Below are 17828 nucleotides of genomic sequence, written 5' to 3' on the forward strand. Positions count from 1 at the left end.
ATTTCCACGAAAAAAGATAAACGTCTATTGTGGTAGGTACATCGTTTTATGGTTTTTGACTGAATTCAGACAGTCGGGTCTTTCTATATGTTTTGCATTTTTTGAGTTTTTTCGAAAAAATTTGCTCGAAAAGGGAGACGAGTACGAGGCACTGATTCTGATTCTGAAAATTATTTGACTACGAAATCAAAACCGGGATTTTCAAATGAATTTGACATGGATTTTGATATCCGCATTCAATTTTTCAAAATCCCCCCCCCCCTGTGAAACCAGCTTTAATAAAAGTTCAAACAGCCACACAAAGGAAGATCAGAGTCTCTAAAACCCTAAATTTTGACACCAATATTGAATTTCTGAAAATTTTACGTCGAGAAGGAGAAAACCACTGCAGTAGTATCTCGTTGCGTTTGAGAGGTACTATTCAAATCTCAAGCCCTTGGTCATCGAGTGTAATTCCAGTCTGACAACAGTGACAACCAAGGTGAGTTCGCTAAAGAAGCAGTATGTTCAGTATTACGAGAGTTCAATGTTCATCAACAGTTTACGCCACACACAGCTGTTGAACGTGGTAGCAGTGTGATCGTCGAGTTGGTGGGAACATTGAAATATTTGAATCCAGAGATTACGTATCCGATTGAAATCTGGGCTGAACTTGTTACCACCACTACGTATTTGCTGAATCGAGTAGGCAAATCATCGATCAACAGTTTGACTCCTTACGAGACGTGATTTGGTATACCACCGCGAATAAAACATCTTCGAATTGTTAGTTCAAAGTGTTACGTTAACGTTTCGATCCAGTCACGTCGAAATCTGGATAAAAAAGTTCTCAAAGGTTAATTTGTCGGATACGATGGTGACGAGCAATATCGAGTTTACGTACCAGCGAAACGTGACATTGTTATTTCAAAAGATGTCACCTTCAACGAGCAACTTCGAGATTGCGACCAACGAGTTACCTTATGGATCAATTGAGATTTGCTACATCCGATTGATAATGATACCGATACCAAAATAAGCGATGAGAAGAAAAGTGCACCTTCTACGTCGAAGTCATCGCCTGTTACGTCAAAATCTTTGACCAAATGAACTCTGAAAAGTTCACCGAAATCATCAAATAGTTCTTTGCTCGAGAATAACGAATTCGATGATGCTAACGATAATATCAACAATGATATCAACAACGATTGTCAAGACTATTCTGCACTGGGTTCAGACTTGACAAAATGGCGATTATTACGCGGCCAAAATCGTTTGAATTCTCAAGACGTCAACGATCAAGGTAATTGCGTTGAGATTGAGATTTTTGTGGCTGAATTCGAAGCTTCATCGAAGTCGTATCAGTTTTAATTTTGTAGTTGAACGATTTTCAAAATCAGAATCACTGAATCAGCGCCTTCAAAGATTATGCCCGATGTGCAAGCGTGTCCGTAAAAATCGGACACAACGGTATACAAATCCGGTAAAACGGACACTTTGTGTCTGTACTTCAGAACAATACCTATTGTTTCCTATTGTTTAGTGAAGAGCAGACACTATGTGACCGCGGAGCGTTCACAATGTGACCGCCTGGTGATGAAATGGTTGCCTATACATACAAGTATAGGGGGTATGCACCCCCTCCCGCCATAATATTTGGAATATTTGGAATTTGTCAACATATTCGAAAGTCATCAATCCAAGGTTACTATCAAAATTCTTAGGTATGTTTTTCAAGAGCTTTTGCCCTAGTTTCTCGCGAGTCAATTTTGTTTTCTTCTTCACTCTTAAAATTTCAAGAAACCACTCATATAATTTAAAAAAAGCTAAGATCAGAAAACCCAAATTCTTACATTAAAATTAATGTTGTTCCATCATCTAAGGTAAACCTGGGTGAGATGACGCACCATTCTTAGAATCGTCATAAATTCGGCAAAAATGACTCAAAAAATTTGATACTTCGTGAAAAGTACTACGTACAGGTTCTGTACCTGTGGCCCTGAACAATTTTTTTTTTGGTCAATAATTTTTCGATTTTTTTGAAAAATAAAAAAAAAATTTTTTTGGCCATCTCTCCCATGTGTATGGGTGAGATGGCTTATGGGATTTTGCATGTAAATAATTGAAAATGTATTGAAAATTTTTTTTTTGAAATTTGAGATGAGCAGAAGTCACAGAAGTAGTCTTCTGTGTTGGATGTGTCTTGTGAGCTTAAATTTAAAAAATTCCATTAAAAAAATGAAAAGCATTATTATAACTATGAAATTTTCATAGGCCATCTCTCCCTGCACACATGTGCGGCATCTCTCCCATTTGGAGACTTTTTCTTTTTTCGTAAATTGAGCTCACAAATCATTTGATATTGAAAAAGTTGTATAGCTCAAATTAATCTATATTAAATGTACTTTCCATTGGACTATTTGAAAACCAATTTCAGAATGTATTTTGAACGAAAATTTTTGTTTTAAAAATCATGAAAATTGATTCTTCAAAAAATTTCATCACTTTTCAACTTCAATGATTTCCACAGACCAAAATATGTTAGGTCGGCGAAATATTTTTGTTGCATGTAAGGTAGTTGGGTATAAGGTATGTTTCTACACGGTTGGATTTTCGAATCAGTGTTGCCAACATACCAAAATTGAAGGTGCGGCATCTCTCCCGGTGCGGCATCTCACCCGGGTTTACCTTACAGAGTTACGAATTCAAGAAATTTATAAGTGAATTTGAAAAATGCGGAGAACAGAAAAATTGAATTTTTTATTACCTAAAATTGATGTTGTTTTACTTTTCAAATCACAAAATTTTCAAAACTTTTCCCCTCGCTTCACTTTGGATATCCAAGATGCTCCTCTCAAAAATTTCAAGAATTCAAAAATTCTAAAATTGAAAGGAAAATTTCAGAAATACTCTTAATATTTACACCTTTTGAAAAGTGCAAATTTTTCATTTTTTTTTTTGAACTGAGTCACCAAATTGTGCACTGGTGAAAATTTAAAATAATAACATCACAAAAGTGGTCGTTTTTTTAAAAAAATTTTTAAACAACTTTTTCATAAAGTTTTTGCTCTTACTTTGTTCAAGCAGTAATTTTACCTTCTTTTCGATGAAATAATCATTCATTTAGAAGAAGTTTCGGAAAATTACCTGAAATTTTGATTTTTTTGTCTAAAAATCTGGTTTTGCTCCCCCCCACACACTCCTCTGGTGTTCAACACTCTAAAATTTTAATTTTTGTCAGAAAATCCACAATTTTCTTTGCTTTGTCTTCAAAAAAATATTTCATCCTCATAAACGCATCACACGCTGCTCAAACACACCTCAAAAAATTAGAAAAATTATATGCTACGCGTACATATTTTTAGGGGAATAAATTACTCAAAATTGATCAAAAAAAATTACTGTCTTAAGTGAGGCTCGATGGGCATATATGCACAATTAAATACCTATTTCTGAACCTGCACTAGTGGTGTGCTCCTATAAACAAAGTCGAGAAACATCCCTTAGGTATCTAGCATTATAAGTTGTGCGGGGTAGGAGGCAACCAGCAGCAACTTCACCAAACATCCGAGAGAAAGTAGAAATAAAACCAGTTCCATATCACATTTCCGCTGCAAGGAGGAGACAGACATGAGACAATACAAGGTACCTGTGCCATGCCTGCACCTACCCTACATTGTTCACAGTACAGGCAACGTTAAGGGATAGCATTCATCTTTCTTTCAATGTACCTGTAGTTCTAGCACAAAAGAATATTTTCTTTTGTTTGGCTACATACTTAAATGAGAACTATTATGTGGTAAAAGAAGAATCATGCAGGGTGGAATAGTTTGCCTACACATTTGTATTAGGAGAAACATAAAAAACAGACACAATGTGTCTGAAAAACCGGACACAAGCAGACACAAATCCGCGGACACAGCAGACACATTGTGTCGACGTTTTTGCACATCGGGTGATTTTGACATGCATGCTGCTTTTCCCCTTTGAAAGATGCAGTTTTGATTTTAGGACCAAATGATTCCAGAATTAGGATCAGAATCAGTGTCTTCAAAAACGAGGTTCTGATATTCATACTTATTGAATTTTTCAAAATTTTAGGCTTCTTTTTTTCTCCTCTAAGTAGAAAGTTAAGTTTCATTTTTGGCATCAAAAATTTTTCAGAATCAGTGCTTTTACAAATTCTGAGTTTAACGCATTATGGTATTTTTCGAAATTTCGGGCGTCTTCTTCTCCCTTTTAGAAAAGCCTAGTTTTTATTTTAGGATGATGCTGATGATGTATTTTTTTTTTATGATTAATTGATAATCAGAATCAGCATACCTATCCAAAGACTCAGATTTTAATATCCACGCTGAATTTCCTAAAATTTTGGGCTTCTATGCCTCCTTACTAGTTACTGGAGGTCCAACTCAGCTTGGAGACTTGGAGAGGTCAGGTCAAACGGTTCCCAAAATCAGAGCCAGTGCCTCTGAAAACCCAAACTTGAGCACCCATGAATTTTTAAAATATTGGACTCCTCCGTCCTCCCTCTCCCTCCTCAATGGTCTAAATTTGTCAAATATGTAGTTCCCAGAATCAGAATCAGCGTCTCTAAAAACCCAAACTTCAACATCCATAAATTTTTTAAATGTTGGATTCCTCCTCGTCTCATTTCATTGGCCTAGTTTGAATTTTGGAGTCAAAATTTTCAGAATCAGAATTAACACCTTTAAAAATCCATAAATTGAATTCTTCAAAATTTTGAGCTTCTTTTTCTCATTTCTGTGAGGTCCAGTTTTGATTTTGAAGTCCAGCAATTCTCACAATCGAAATCAGTGTCTCTAAAGACCCAGATTTTGCCAATCATATTCAATTTTCCAAAATTTTGGTGTTCTACTCGAATATCTCCCCCCCCCAGCTCCTATCTAGAAGTTCCAGTTCTGATTCCGGGAGTCCAACCATTTTCAAAATCTGAGTCATCGCCTCTAAATTCCCAAATTTTGACATCCCTGAATTCTGTCGAATGTTAAGACTACTCTCCTTCTCTTCTGAAGGGTCTAGCTTTAATTTTGGAGCCGAGATAATCAGAATTACGGGATCCAAAAACTTACATTTTGACACTCACATTGAATTTTGAAAAATGTCAGGCCTCATCCATTTTTTAAGTTCTGGAAGGTCTAATTCATTTCAGCGTTTAATGGTTTTCAAAGCCAAAAATTACCACTATTTCAAATGATTTGAAATTTTTTCATCGTACCTTCTCATTTCTTCCTTTTGAATGTCATTTTTTTGAAAATGTTCCTATTTATTTTCAATGGAAGCACATTGTGCGACGCCCTCTCCCCCCAAATTTGGACAAATTTTGAGAAAAAAAATAAAAATCAAGTGGTAGGTACAAATACATATGTATCATTTTTATTAATGTTGTGGATAGCACTGATTTTTAATTTTGTCATAATTTTATTTGATTTGAGACTCTTGAGCTCCACATATATGTACTTAAAAATCAAAAATAATAATAAAAAAACATCTGAAAAATTCATGTACCCAATCATGATTGATTGGATATTCACAGGTCCCAATAATTCTGGAATGTCGAACAATTTTTCTGATTAGGGTACCCTAATTCTCACAATGAGCTCACAAATTCAAAACAAAAAATGAAAATTAGTGTAACCTACGTTTTGTTCAATTTTCATAAATTCTGAGTTCGAATTCTAACTAAATTTTCTAATAAGACCCTTCTGAGCACTGAGCTTCATAATGAAGGTCTTAAAATTGAAAACTTAATTAAAAATGACCTTGGTCTACCAATTTTTGGGTTCTCAGAGTTGCTGATTTTGAATTTTGGATTGTTTCATAGAGATTAAAAATTTGGAGGACCTATAATTTGTTGCTTGTTTTGAGGTCCTAATTTTGAATTTCAACTCCTTTTTTTCATTATTATTATTAAAGTTTCCAAAGTCTCACAACAAGTAACAAGTTTGAAAAAGTTGAAAAATTTGAGAGATGTATGGTCTTTTGAGTTTTTTGAAATCCTGATTTCGATTTCAGAATGACTTTTTTCATATACGAGCTCACCAATCTTCACAATGCGTCCAAAAATGAAGAAAAAGTGAAAAATTAAAGTGACTTAAGAATTTGTTGAGTTCTAAAAAATGCTAATTTCGATATATATTTTTAAAAAATAAGACCCTCTGAAGTTCTGCAGTCTACAACTCACAAATATGAATACCTAATGAACAGACAAAAATTTGGGTAATAAAATGCTTTTTTGGATTTTCAGACAATTATGCTGATTTTAAATTCAAACTTGAGATACTCTGAAGGGTTTTATTAGAAAAATAACTAGGTTCCAACGTGGTACACAGCGCCTCAAAATAAATAACAATCGATAAATGCTCTTTCTTAAATGGTTTAAAAAGTTAGTTCGTTGAAAAAAGCATAGGTAACTCTGCAGGCAACTATTTTGAACTTTCTTTTAGTGTTTGAGTTGAAAATGGGCTTAATTAATAGCTTGGACTCTAAAACAAAAAACAGAGTGAGTTTTTTAAATTTGAGTTGTTTTTGTGGTCAGGAGACAGAATATTAAATTTTACAAACATCAATTTTTCCAAGATTAAAAATTTCAAAACTTTAAAAACCCCTGCGAGACTCTGCTCTTGTTTATGTCGATTGCCACTTTCGTGGTCAAATGACCTACATTTTGGGTATTCTTGACAGTAGCTTGAAATAGCTCTAGAGGAGGCCGCTGACCAAAATTTTACATATTATATGTATGTAGCAGTAGAGAAACTCGACTCATAATGTATGACCAACAAACAAACCTGCAACTCTCAGGGCGATAAGAGCTGTATCTGGGCTTATGACGCTGACAAATTTAAAATTTTCAGCAAAGGTTAAAGGCATTTTTTATTCATACACGAATGTATTTAGAATTTTTTAGACGAGCACGTGTAAAGTTGATATCTCTCGAGGCAATTTTCAAATTTTCCAACCGTAGAAAGCTAATCCTACACCATTCGACTCATCCTTCATCTCTGTCTGTAAAAACCCGCATTAATAATCCACTCCGAGCTAGGCAGATCTCAAAGAGAAAAATTTATCGACTGGGAACAAAACGAGAAAAAAATACAGACAGACGTAAGGTCTATACAGTATACACATTACACACTTCGTACCGTACGAGTACGACACAAATGCAAGCAATGGCATCTAAAACTACATACGTAGACTTTACTACGGTACCTATACTAAAATGGCATTCCATCAATAAAATGCATTTTCTCGTCAATTCGTCGCTCGTGTATATAGAACTGCCATATGAAAAACGTGACCAGAAAGGAGGTAAAGGGAACCAGGGGATGAAAAAAAAAAGAAACGATATCCCTATGAAATCCCCATTAAGAGGAAATTCTGCATACAAAAGGATCTAATGAAGCGTATCTTTTGTTGCCGATTCTAAAAAGACATATGACTTCACGAATCGTAAATTTTTATATTTTTTATCGCCGATACTTGGATGTGCGTTTTTTCCCTTCTTCTCTTCACTTCGCCTCGATGTCTCACTCTATACAGTGAATCTGTAATGAGCATAACAATGCGAATTATCGCCTAAATGCTCCAAACAATGCGATAAATGGGGTAAAATGAGAAAAAGCTTCATGGTAAAAGCAGGCAGAAGCGGATGTTGAGGGTGTATCCGCGTATTATGGCGTACGTTTGCTCGTGAGGTTATTTTTTTCTCGAGCTGTTTTCTTCATCGTAAGCTTAGCCTATTTTAATAACGTTGCCAATTGGTTTGAAAAGGCGAAATCGAGTCGATTATTACGGCTGTGTTTGAATTTCGAAAAGTTTCAAGTATACTTAGATTGGTGAACGAAACAGAGAGGTTGGAGAAAGTAAGCAATTCTAATGAAGGATGAGAAAAGAGGTGGATATCTTATCTGAATGTATTTGATGTGGTCTAACACGAGTTTACAGTTGAACCATCAAACATAATTATCATACGAGTACCTATCCATTTATTTCCCAAATTTATTCATCATGAAAACTCGACCTACAAGATCAGTTTTGGAATATAGGTACGTCTATTATCGAAGGCAATAGGTACCCATGATTTAAACTTAATTACTCATTGTCAAGACAAAATCAAATAAATACTTACCAGCAGATACAACGTGAAAAACACAAGGAACTACTTGAGGTCCGAGTTCATTCTGAGACGAGCACAACAGCGTACCATAGCTACTCTCAGATATGGGCTTATATGCGATAACACTGGAGCCATTATGATTCACAAAATTATTCACCGATACGATGTGCACCATCGAATTATTGAAGCTCCATCGAAACCAAGTTGGAGTAGGATTCCCATCAACTTGACATGTGATGTTGATCTCTTCGTTACGTTCAGCTCCATAGACACGTTGTTGATTCATACGACAAACTGGTTCGTCTGAAAACGAATTTTGGAAAGTTTTATGGTTGAATAAAAGTCACATGATGATGCAAAGTGAGAGAAGAACTTGGACAAAAGGATTTCCAGATCTGATCAGATGGATAATCTGATTAATCAGATCTGATCAGACGACCGATCTGACTAATCAGATCTGATCAGATGGCTGAATTGATTAATCAGATCTGATCAGAATCAGCCACATCAGATGAAGTATCCCATATTGAATAAATAATTAGGTTTGAACATATCTAATCTTATCGATACTTTTATGGCCACATTTATTTTCCTCCCCCCTGACGTAAAAAAACAGATCTTCATAAATTCTCATTTTGAACTTTTTTTTTCAATTTTTCTTCAACTTTTCTCTCCTCTCTCCCAAAGTTTATTTATTCGAGTTTTCAGGAAGGTACACACCTCTTGAATTCAATTTTCTCAATGCTATGACATTTCAACCTTTAAATTTTTTAAAACCAGGTTTTCACATATTACATGCAGAAAAAAAATCAACGATCAAAATACAAAAATATCAGCAAAACACGATAGAATCTGGTCAGATCAAAGTTTCGGTTTGATTTAGATCTGTTCAGATCTGATGAGATCCAATAGAGGAGCCAGAATTTGATACGAACAGACCAATTTGATTAAATCTGGTCAGATCCAGACATGCCCCTTAGATCCAATTTCATCACTGATCTGATCTGGTTAGATCAACGTTTTGATCGGATTAGATCACATCCAATTGAGGAGACTTGATCAGATTTGATCATACCTGTTTGGTCAGATCTGATTAAATCTCAACATTCTCCGGATTCATTTTGATACACAGGACCACATTAATCAGATCACCCAGATCAGAATCAAACATTCTTTGGATGCAGTTTGGTTGGACCAAATTTAATCAGGTCAGTACTTCGGTCGAATTGAATCATGTTCAGATCTGATCAGGTCCAAACAGCGAGACTTGATTGAATCTGATCAAATAAGATCAATTTGGTCAGATCAGTTCTGGAAATTCTCCTAGCCCAATTCTACCTGTTCAGATCAATGTTTTGTTCGGATGGATTTGTTCAGATCAGGTCCACTGAGAAAGGCTTAATTGTATCTTATCAGATATGCTTGATCAAATATCATCAAATCTGTTTGATCAGATCTCATCTCATCAGACTGGTTTGTTCAGATCTTCATCAGATATGCTTGATCAAATCTCATCAAATCTGTTTGATCAGATCTTCATCAAATCTGTTTGATCAGGTCTTCATCAAGATCTCATCAAATCTGGTTGATCAGATATCATCAGACCGGTTTGATCAAATATCATCAGATCTGTTTGATTAGATCTCATCAAATCTGTTTGATCAGATATCATCAGATCTGTTTGATCAAATATCATCAGATCTGTTTGATCAGATATCATCAGACTGGTTTGATCAGATCTTCATCAGATATGCTTGATCAAATATCATCAGATCTGTTTGATCAGATATCATCAGATCTGTTTGATCAGATATCATCAGACTGGTTTGATCAGATCTTCATCAGATATGCTTGATCAAATCTCATCAAATCTGTTTGATCACATATCATCAGACCTGGTTGATCAGATCTGCATCAGATATGCTTGATCAAATCTCCTCAAATCTGTTTGATCAGATCTTCATCAAATCTGTTTGATCAGATATCATCAGATCTGCTTGATCAGATATCATCAGATCTGCTTGATCAGATCTCATCGGACTTGGTCCGATCAGAACATCAATTCCTCTGATTGAGTCGGACCCATGTTATCAAATCAGATCAGTGTTTTGATTGGAGATATGATCGGATCTGATTGCGGGAAGACTAGCTATGGTTTTGATCAGACGTGTTTTTTTCACATCAGGTCAGATTTGGAAATTCGTTTATTACAATTTAATCGGATCAGATCTAATCAAAACAGAATGTTGACAGAATTAAATCTGTTCACGCCTGAACAGCTAAAATGGGAGGGGGGAGACAATTGAAATCTGATCAGATTACATCAGATTCGAAAATTCATCCATATAGTTTTTCAGATCAGATCTGATAGATCAATGCTTTGTGGCGATTTTGTCAGATCTTCACGTTCTCCGGATCCGATTCTGATTTGATCAGAACAGATCTAATCAAATTAGAGTTTCGATCAAAATTAAATCTGTTCAGACCAGATCAGGTTCAATAGGGGAAGAGGAGGGGGAAGAGGAGGGGGCGATTCAGATCTGTTTAGATTTGAACATTCTTCTGATCTAACTTGATCGAAATGGACTTTGCCAAATTTTAGAGCTGATCAGGTCCAATGTAGGAGATCCCTGATTAGACCTATTTGATCAGATAAAATAATCTTTTCACCCTGAGGTTCACTCACCCACCCCAAAACATACCGAAATTGAAAACAAAAAAAAAAGCAAAAGATTTGTTCGGCGTTTACCAATCAGATTATGATCATTGATACGAAAATACTTTTAAAAAATGAGCTTAAAAAAATTTGAGAAAACATCGTTCAGCTGGAATTTTTTTCTGATTTAAAAAATCACATGATACAAAATAAAAGTAGGTAGTTCATGTTTTTGAAAAAAAACCAACTCAAAAACCTGGAACACCGTAAAAAAAATGAAATAAAAACACTATAAAACAGAAAAAAAATTAAAAAATTAGGAAATAAATGGTTTTAAAGAAATTATTTCCTCCAAATTTTGACTTCTCGTCTCCTCAGCACTCTTTCATTTTGAATCAGAGGAAAAAAATCATTGAAATTCAGCGATAATTGCAGCACAGGTAAAAATGAAATAAGTAAGTAAGTTGACTGAAAGATTGCGCCTTTTGACATTGACTTGATACTTTATTTTGAAAAATCAGCAGCCGAAATTCATTCATTTACACAAGTATATTTTCCAATATCAACAACACCAAGATTTTCAGTTTCCTTCGCTGAAATTTTCACTAAATTTTACGATTTTTCCATCGATTCGACACAAAAGAGTGCTAGGTGACGAGGAGACGAGGAGTCAAAATTGAAAAAATATAATTTCTCCAAAAAAAATTCATTTCTCATGTGTAGGTAGGTAGTTAGGTACTTAACTAATTTTTTTTTAATGTCACGTTTTTTTGGTGTATTTTTTTTCATTTCTTAAAATATTAAGTACCTACTTCAGTTTTTTTGAGATTGAAATGATTTTTTGTATTTTGTTTCATATGATTTTTTAAATCAGAAATTAATTCTTCAAATTGAACGATTTTTTTCAAATTTTTTGAAGCTCATTTTTTCAAAATATGCCTACGAGTTTCTTCCTGTTATGCAATTTTCACTGCATTTTAATGGTTCTCACTAGTTTTTCCAAATACATATTAGATAATATAGTTTATATATATATTTTTTTCAAGAGTACTAATCAGAATAACTCACATTTCACATCCAATTTCACAGACTGGCTGACCGACTCGCCTTCGGAATTCAAAGCAGCGCATCTATAATACCCGGAACTATTTTTAGTCACCTGTTGCAGCACCAACGTTTGATTACTAATTATAATTCCATAAGCTGGATTACTGGTGATTTGTTTATTCTGCAACAAACGGAAAAATAAATACACATTTGATGGGAAATTGAGTACGTTGCGTACAACTACAATTTACATTTTACAATATAAATATACGTGTATTTTCTATTTCTCAACTTTCCAATCGAATTTAATAATGTTCGAAAACACAAATTTTCCAATTATCATCTACTATTTCGATTAGTTTGGTATCGCCAAAGAAACATTTCAAGAGAACATGATTTACTTTTACGACACGACAACATGATAGATTTTTAATCGTTCACTTCTCAAAACAGGGTGGGTCAGAAGTACCGTAGCTTAAAGTACTAGTACTTATCTACAGGTTACCACGATGAACAAGACTTCTCTCAACGATTTCGCAACTTCAAACAATACATATTAAAATGAAAGAAAACTTCAGTACCTCACCAATGTACGTACATGCGAATCGTATTAAATAAATTTTTCCTCTGCTGTTCTAACACTACTTTTTTTTTCTTGTCTACATTAGAACAGCAAACTAAAGGAGAAAAAAAGCGAGCTCACCTCTCACCACTGGCACGACCAACAAATGAAAACCAGCACCAGCGAGGCTAACTTCATTGAATATGTTGTTACATTATAAGAGAGGTAATTTGAAAATTTACTCTTGGAATTATCATTTTTCCCCCAACTCGTCGTAACAAACGGAACGCGGATGTAAAAGAGAGAAAAAAACGAAAATATACTTACTTTTCTTTTATACCATCAAAGGTTACAACAGCAAAAAATTCTTGTCAATGGTATGAAAGGAATAAAAGTACCTAAACTAGCAATAATTTACTATGTTCTTACGTTGGATTTTTTTTCTTTTTTTTTCAAACAAAAAGAAAACAATATTTTACCAAAAGAGTTACCTTCTGAATTTATTTTGCTTTGATTTATAATGGAAAGCAATTTTAATCATTTTTACAATTCCACAAAATATTTATTTGCAATAAAATAAGTATTCGTTTATTTTTTCTCACAAGTGGGTTCAAGGAAGAGGAAACTTTCTCGGTATCTTGATGAAAATTTTCCTATCCTTTTGTAGGAAAAAAATCTAGATATTGTAAGTCGTCAATGTTAAGACAAAACAAGCCATCAGCTAAACACTGATTGCAAAATAGTTTTTGCTGAACTCGGTACCAAGACATCTGAAGCTATTCCTGAAATCCAGCAAGTGTGATAAGCCAGTTACGCACACACTTTGGTATCATTTTTTTCAAACACGTTTATGAAAAACTAAAAACTATAAAAATGATAAGAAATTTTTCTACATGATTCCATTAGTTAAAAATATTATTATCGAAGCAAGTTTCAAAAAATACACGTTTTCTATGAAACAATACCCGTCAAACTTTCCTAGAAAATAAACCAATTAATTACACTCGTTGAAAATTACACAAAAACTCTACGATTTCACCAGATACCTACGACTACGAGTATAAGTACACAGCATAAAGTTCACTCGCCCGAGCCTTTTTTCTCTTCTTCTTTTCACGTTAGCTGGAGAAAAAAATACGCCTGTCAAAAGAATGGGAAAACCTTTGCGAAAAGATACAACTTTCTCGTTGAATACTAATGTGAAGTTAAAAAGTTTATCTGGCTGAAAAAATGATGCTTCTAACCTACTCAGAGAGTTGGACGTTTTACGCCGGTTTCAAGCTATTGTATTTTACACACACACACACACACACCAAAAAAAACCTAAAATAAAATGAAATAAAAAACTTATTAAATATATAAGGTTTTTCATTTTCCCCCTCTCTCTGTTTCTTTTCATCTCCTTCATCGAGGAAAAGTTTTATGAGTGTTGTACAAGCTATATGCGGACACAGACACGCACATTTTGTACATTTTATAATAAAAACCAACTACCTATGTTGGAGGTATTGTACAAGATAATTCGAAAATACAGCGGAATCGCGACTTGAGTAATTTATATGGCATATTTTCAACAGTTTTGAAATAAAATCGTATGACTTTTCAAATTAAAAAAATATTTTTTTCGTGTAAATGTTTCCATTCAATTAATCTAGAAGAGGAAAGAAAACCTATTGTACAATCAGATTTCCTTTTCTTATTACAAAATATCCAAAACAACAAAAAAAAAAAACAAGTTTAATCTGACAACAAAAACAGATCTTAAATTTATGACAACGTTGAAAGCAAAAATTTCGAAAGACTGAAAATTCCTCTTCATCAGCGAAACATACAGATTTGTATGATATAAGTATCCAGGTGGCAATATGTGACCATAATATTCTACCTATAACAGATAAAGGAGTAACCGATGCTCCAAGTGAATACCGGATTTGGACTTGACGACCTCGAGTTAGTCGGTAATCGGCTTCAAGAGTGGAATTTTGGAAATAATACCTGTTTTCGTTCGAAGCCGCAAAGTAACAAGGTTCATTACATGAGCAACAGATGGTGTTAATAAAATTGCCTAACCAGTTTGCCGTAAATACATACGAGAACAATGTGCATTGTGCATTCTTTTGCAAAACAAGAACCTCTCAGTTTGGAGACGAATAGAATGGAAATTTATTTCAGCCATATGAGGCTTCCTTCTACAGGAAACTGGCCACTTAATAGCCCAAAATTCTGTACTCCAATGCGAAAATGATGGATGTCCAAAACCCAAATTTTTTAGGAGAGCGAAAAAACCATTTTAGCGATAGTTTATGTTTCATTTTCAAACTCGTAGAGAGAGTAAATTTTAATAGAAAATTGTATTTCAATTCTTTGATGTATTGGTAATTGAGTTTAGCTTTTGTAAATAATTAATCTCCGGTCAATTATTTTTTAAATGAACTAATGAAAAAAATTGAATGGACTTTCCATTCTTCTCAAGTAAATATGCTCCAAAAAAAGGATGGAAGTCCGCGTAATTAAAGGGTGGAAGTCCTATTCGAGAAAAAGAATATCTGGACTTCCATCCTTTTTCTTTCTTGTTTTCCAGGACTTCCATATTTTTCATTTTGACAACTTCTGTAATTCTCCACTTGGAGCGCTGATACATACATCGTTAGAGAGAGGTTTTCAAGAGCTTCCCATATGATGTGAAAATCTCAAAATCGTGAAAAATGGACTTTCATCCTTTTTGCTTTGGAGTACAGAATTGGAGTGATAAAATCTTTTACGAAAATTGCATTTTTTTATCAGGAAGGTTGGCACTTTAAAATTATTGTCATCACAAAAAAAAATCTGAAGTTTCTAATTTTTAAAAATTGATTATTTCATCCTGGGAGACTTTTTCTTTTGAGATATTTTGAGCAAAAACTGGAAATCTCATTTTTACTCAACGTGTTTTTTTTGGAGGGTGGGGGGGATGAGATGAATTTGTTTACAAGATCCCCTGTATCAAAACGTCATAATTTCTGTGCAAACCAAAAAAAGAAAAAATTTCTGAAATCGAACCAGATAAATAACTATGCAAAAAAGCTCAAAGAAAATTGGAAAATAAAGCGTTAGCTAGCTTTTCGATTTCAAAAATCCTTGAAAATCGTGGGTTTTTAGCTTTAAAGCTTTGACTTTCGATTAACTTTCCTTTTAAAAAGAGCACGGTCTGAAACTCACATAACCAAAATATCAGCAGCTCAAAATGGATTATCATATTTTGGAGAATTTTTCAAAATCCAAAATTAACCATTTTCAGTAATTTAATGTCATCCAAAAAAATAATTCATTTATTCAGTAAAAATGATGAAAATCAATCCTACAACTGATTCCAACTTGTCGAACCAAATTTCATCATTTCAAGTTCCTTTGGAGTCTCCACACATTATTTAATAAAGAGAAAAAAAATCAAAATTTCTATTTGAAGGGAATTTCTCGAAATTTTTTCAACCAACTATTTCCAGTCCGAAACCAGCCCCCCTATCAGTCCAAATTTCACCATTTTGACTCATTCTGGAATCTCGAGTGTGAAACTAGATTTCTCCAAAGTTTTTGAGTTTCTCCAGAAAGCGTGGAAATTAATTTGAGCAGCTAAAAATCGATTTGTGGTTTGATATCGACCTGCTGGACGAGTTCATTGCCATTTGGGCCGATTTCCAGGCCGGTACCTTGAGTGCGTTGGGCTGCTCAAATTAATTTCCATGCCTTACTGAGAATTTGAAAATCGTGCTGGACGTTCCAGAATGACTGGAAAGGGTAAAATTCGGTTTGAAAGAGTTCAAGTTAGTTTCAGAAACATTTTTTATTTAAAAAAAAAAAAAAAGGGAAAAAAAGACAAATCGTCAAAAATAGTGAAGTTTGTGTGATACCCGCACAACAATTGTCGACGTCGACATTTACATCGACTACGTTTTTTCCAACTTGATGATGGAAAAGTGATCAATTAATTATTTAGTAGGAATCTTCTGTCCGTACAAAAGCCAAATAAATGAAAATTTTCGAAATTTTCTCATTATTTCTGATACCTCTACATGCCAGATCGACATGTAGATGTAAAATTCGATGCTCGAAATTTACATCTACAACTATGTCGACCAATTTTTCAGAATTGAAATTTCTGTTTTGGTGTTTAAAAGTTTAGTAAACATTCAAAAATATGGTCTTGTTCAATGAGGAAAACAAATTTTTTAGGGCATTGACGAAATTATTCACTTTTCCACAGTTTTGAGTTGTAGATGATATGATGTTGATATTGTGGATGTATTTGTTGATGTCGAATTTCACATCAACATTAACATCGACATGTCGACATGAAAAATGGATTAGTTTAGTACTCGCAGATAAAGTATTGCACCGTCTATGATATAAGAAATTTCTTTTCGACTGTTCGATTATACAGACTTTTCGTCTGTACTTCTTCGGAAGTGGTCTTTGCATCGATGCTGTTTTCAGCACGAGCAATAGCCACATCAGAGGAAATCATTTTTGGAAAAAAAATTATAAATTTTTAAACTCAAATTTTATAATTTTACAAAGTCGGAGGTCGACATAAATTTCGATGTGAATGTCGATCCATCCACATCCGTCACTTTTGGATGCCTCATGTCGATGTGAATTTCGACCCTGTGTCGAGCCAATTGTCGACACGAATGCAGATCAACATCAGTCGACAATTACATCGACAATTAGCTCGACACAGGGTCGAAATTCACATCGACATGTGGCATCCAAAAGTGACGGATGTGGATGGGTCGACATTCACATCGAAATTAGCATGGTCATTGTTGTACGGGTAGGTGGGTAACTGGAAGGTACCACAAGTAGGAAACTGTACCTATTGGATCATCAAAACTTCTCCAAAAATCAATTTGGGCAGCATAGGGGTTTTAAACCACGTTTTTTTTCTTCAAAAATTACTATTCTGATGAAATCGTAAGCATACTCGTACCTACACTACGAGTAACTCCCTTGATAGATCAACAAATCCTCAAGATGAAGCTCAAGAGAAGACAAAGCAAGTTCAATGGATCACACGATTACAGTCAAATTTCGCTCAAAATCAGACTGCAGGAACATAACGATCGAGGTGATCAAGCCTGATAATCGCTCAAATAACCTCTGAAATGAACAGAAATCAACATAGTAAGTAAACACATCCAACGAACCCCTCTTGCATTTGAGGACTTTTCCAAGACTTTTTTTTTACAAGGGAACCTCTCAAAGTGTTTACCGATGATGTGGAACACTGTAGTTTTTGAAAAGAACATGGTCTGAAACCCCATAACCAAAATTTCAGCTTTCCACGTTGATTTTTCGAGTATTGGTGAATTTTTTAAAATCCAAATTTGACAAATTCAGGTGATTTCTGTTTTTTTTTTTAAGACATGGAAATTTTTTCGGTCAAAATGATGAAAATTAGTCTTGAAACC

General features: G+C 34.3%; 1 protein-coding gene across 2 annotated transcripts in view; it reads right to left on the bottom strand.

Moving 5' to 3' along the window:
• LOC135841264 (nephrin-like) overlaps positions 1 to 17828 on the bottom strand; it is a 1354679-nt gene that overhangs the window by 8516 nt on the left and 1328335 nt on the right. For both annotated transcript variants that reach the window (XM_065358143.1, XM_065358145.1), the window contains 2 exons: positions 11841 to 12000; positions 8129 to 8419 (listed from right to left, as the gene is read on the bottom strand). In XM_065358143.1, the coding sequence (XP_065214215.1) occupies positions 8129 to 8419; positions 11841 to 12000 (451 nt within the window). The remainder of the gene's footprint in view (positions 1 to 8128; positions 8420 to 11840; positions 12001 to 17828) is intronic.

The sequence above is a fragment of the Planococcus citri genome, chromosome 3 (genome assembly GCF_950023065.1).
Source record: "Planococcus citri chromosome 3, ihPlaCitr1.1, whole genome shotgun sequence".
Taxonomy (NCBI): Eukaryota; Metazoa; Arthropoda; class Insecta; order Hemiptera; family Pseudococcidae; genus Planococcus; species Planococcus citri.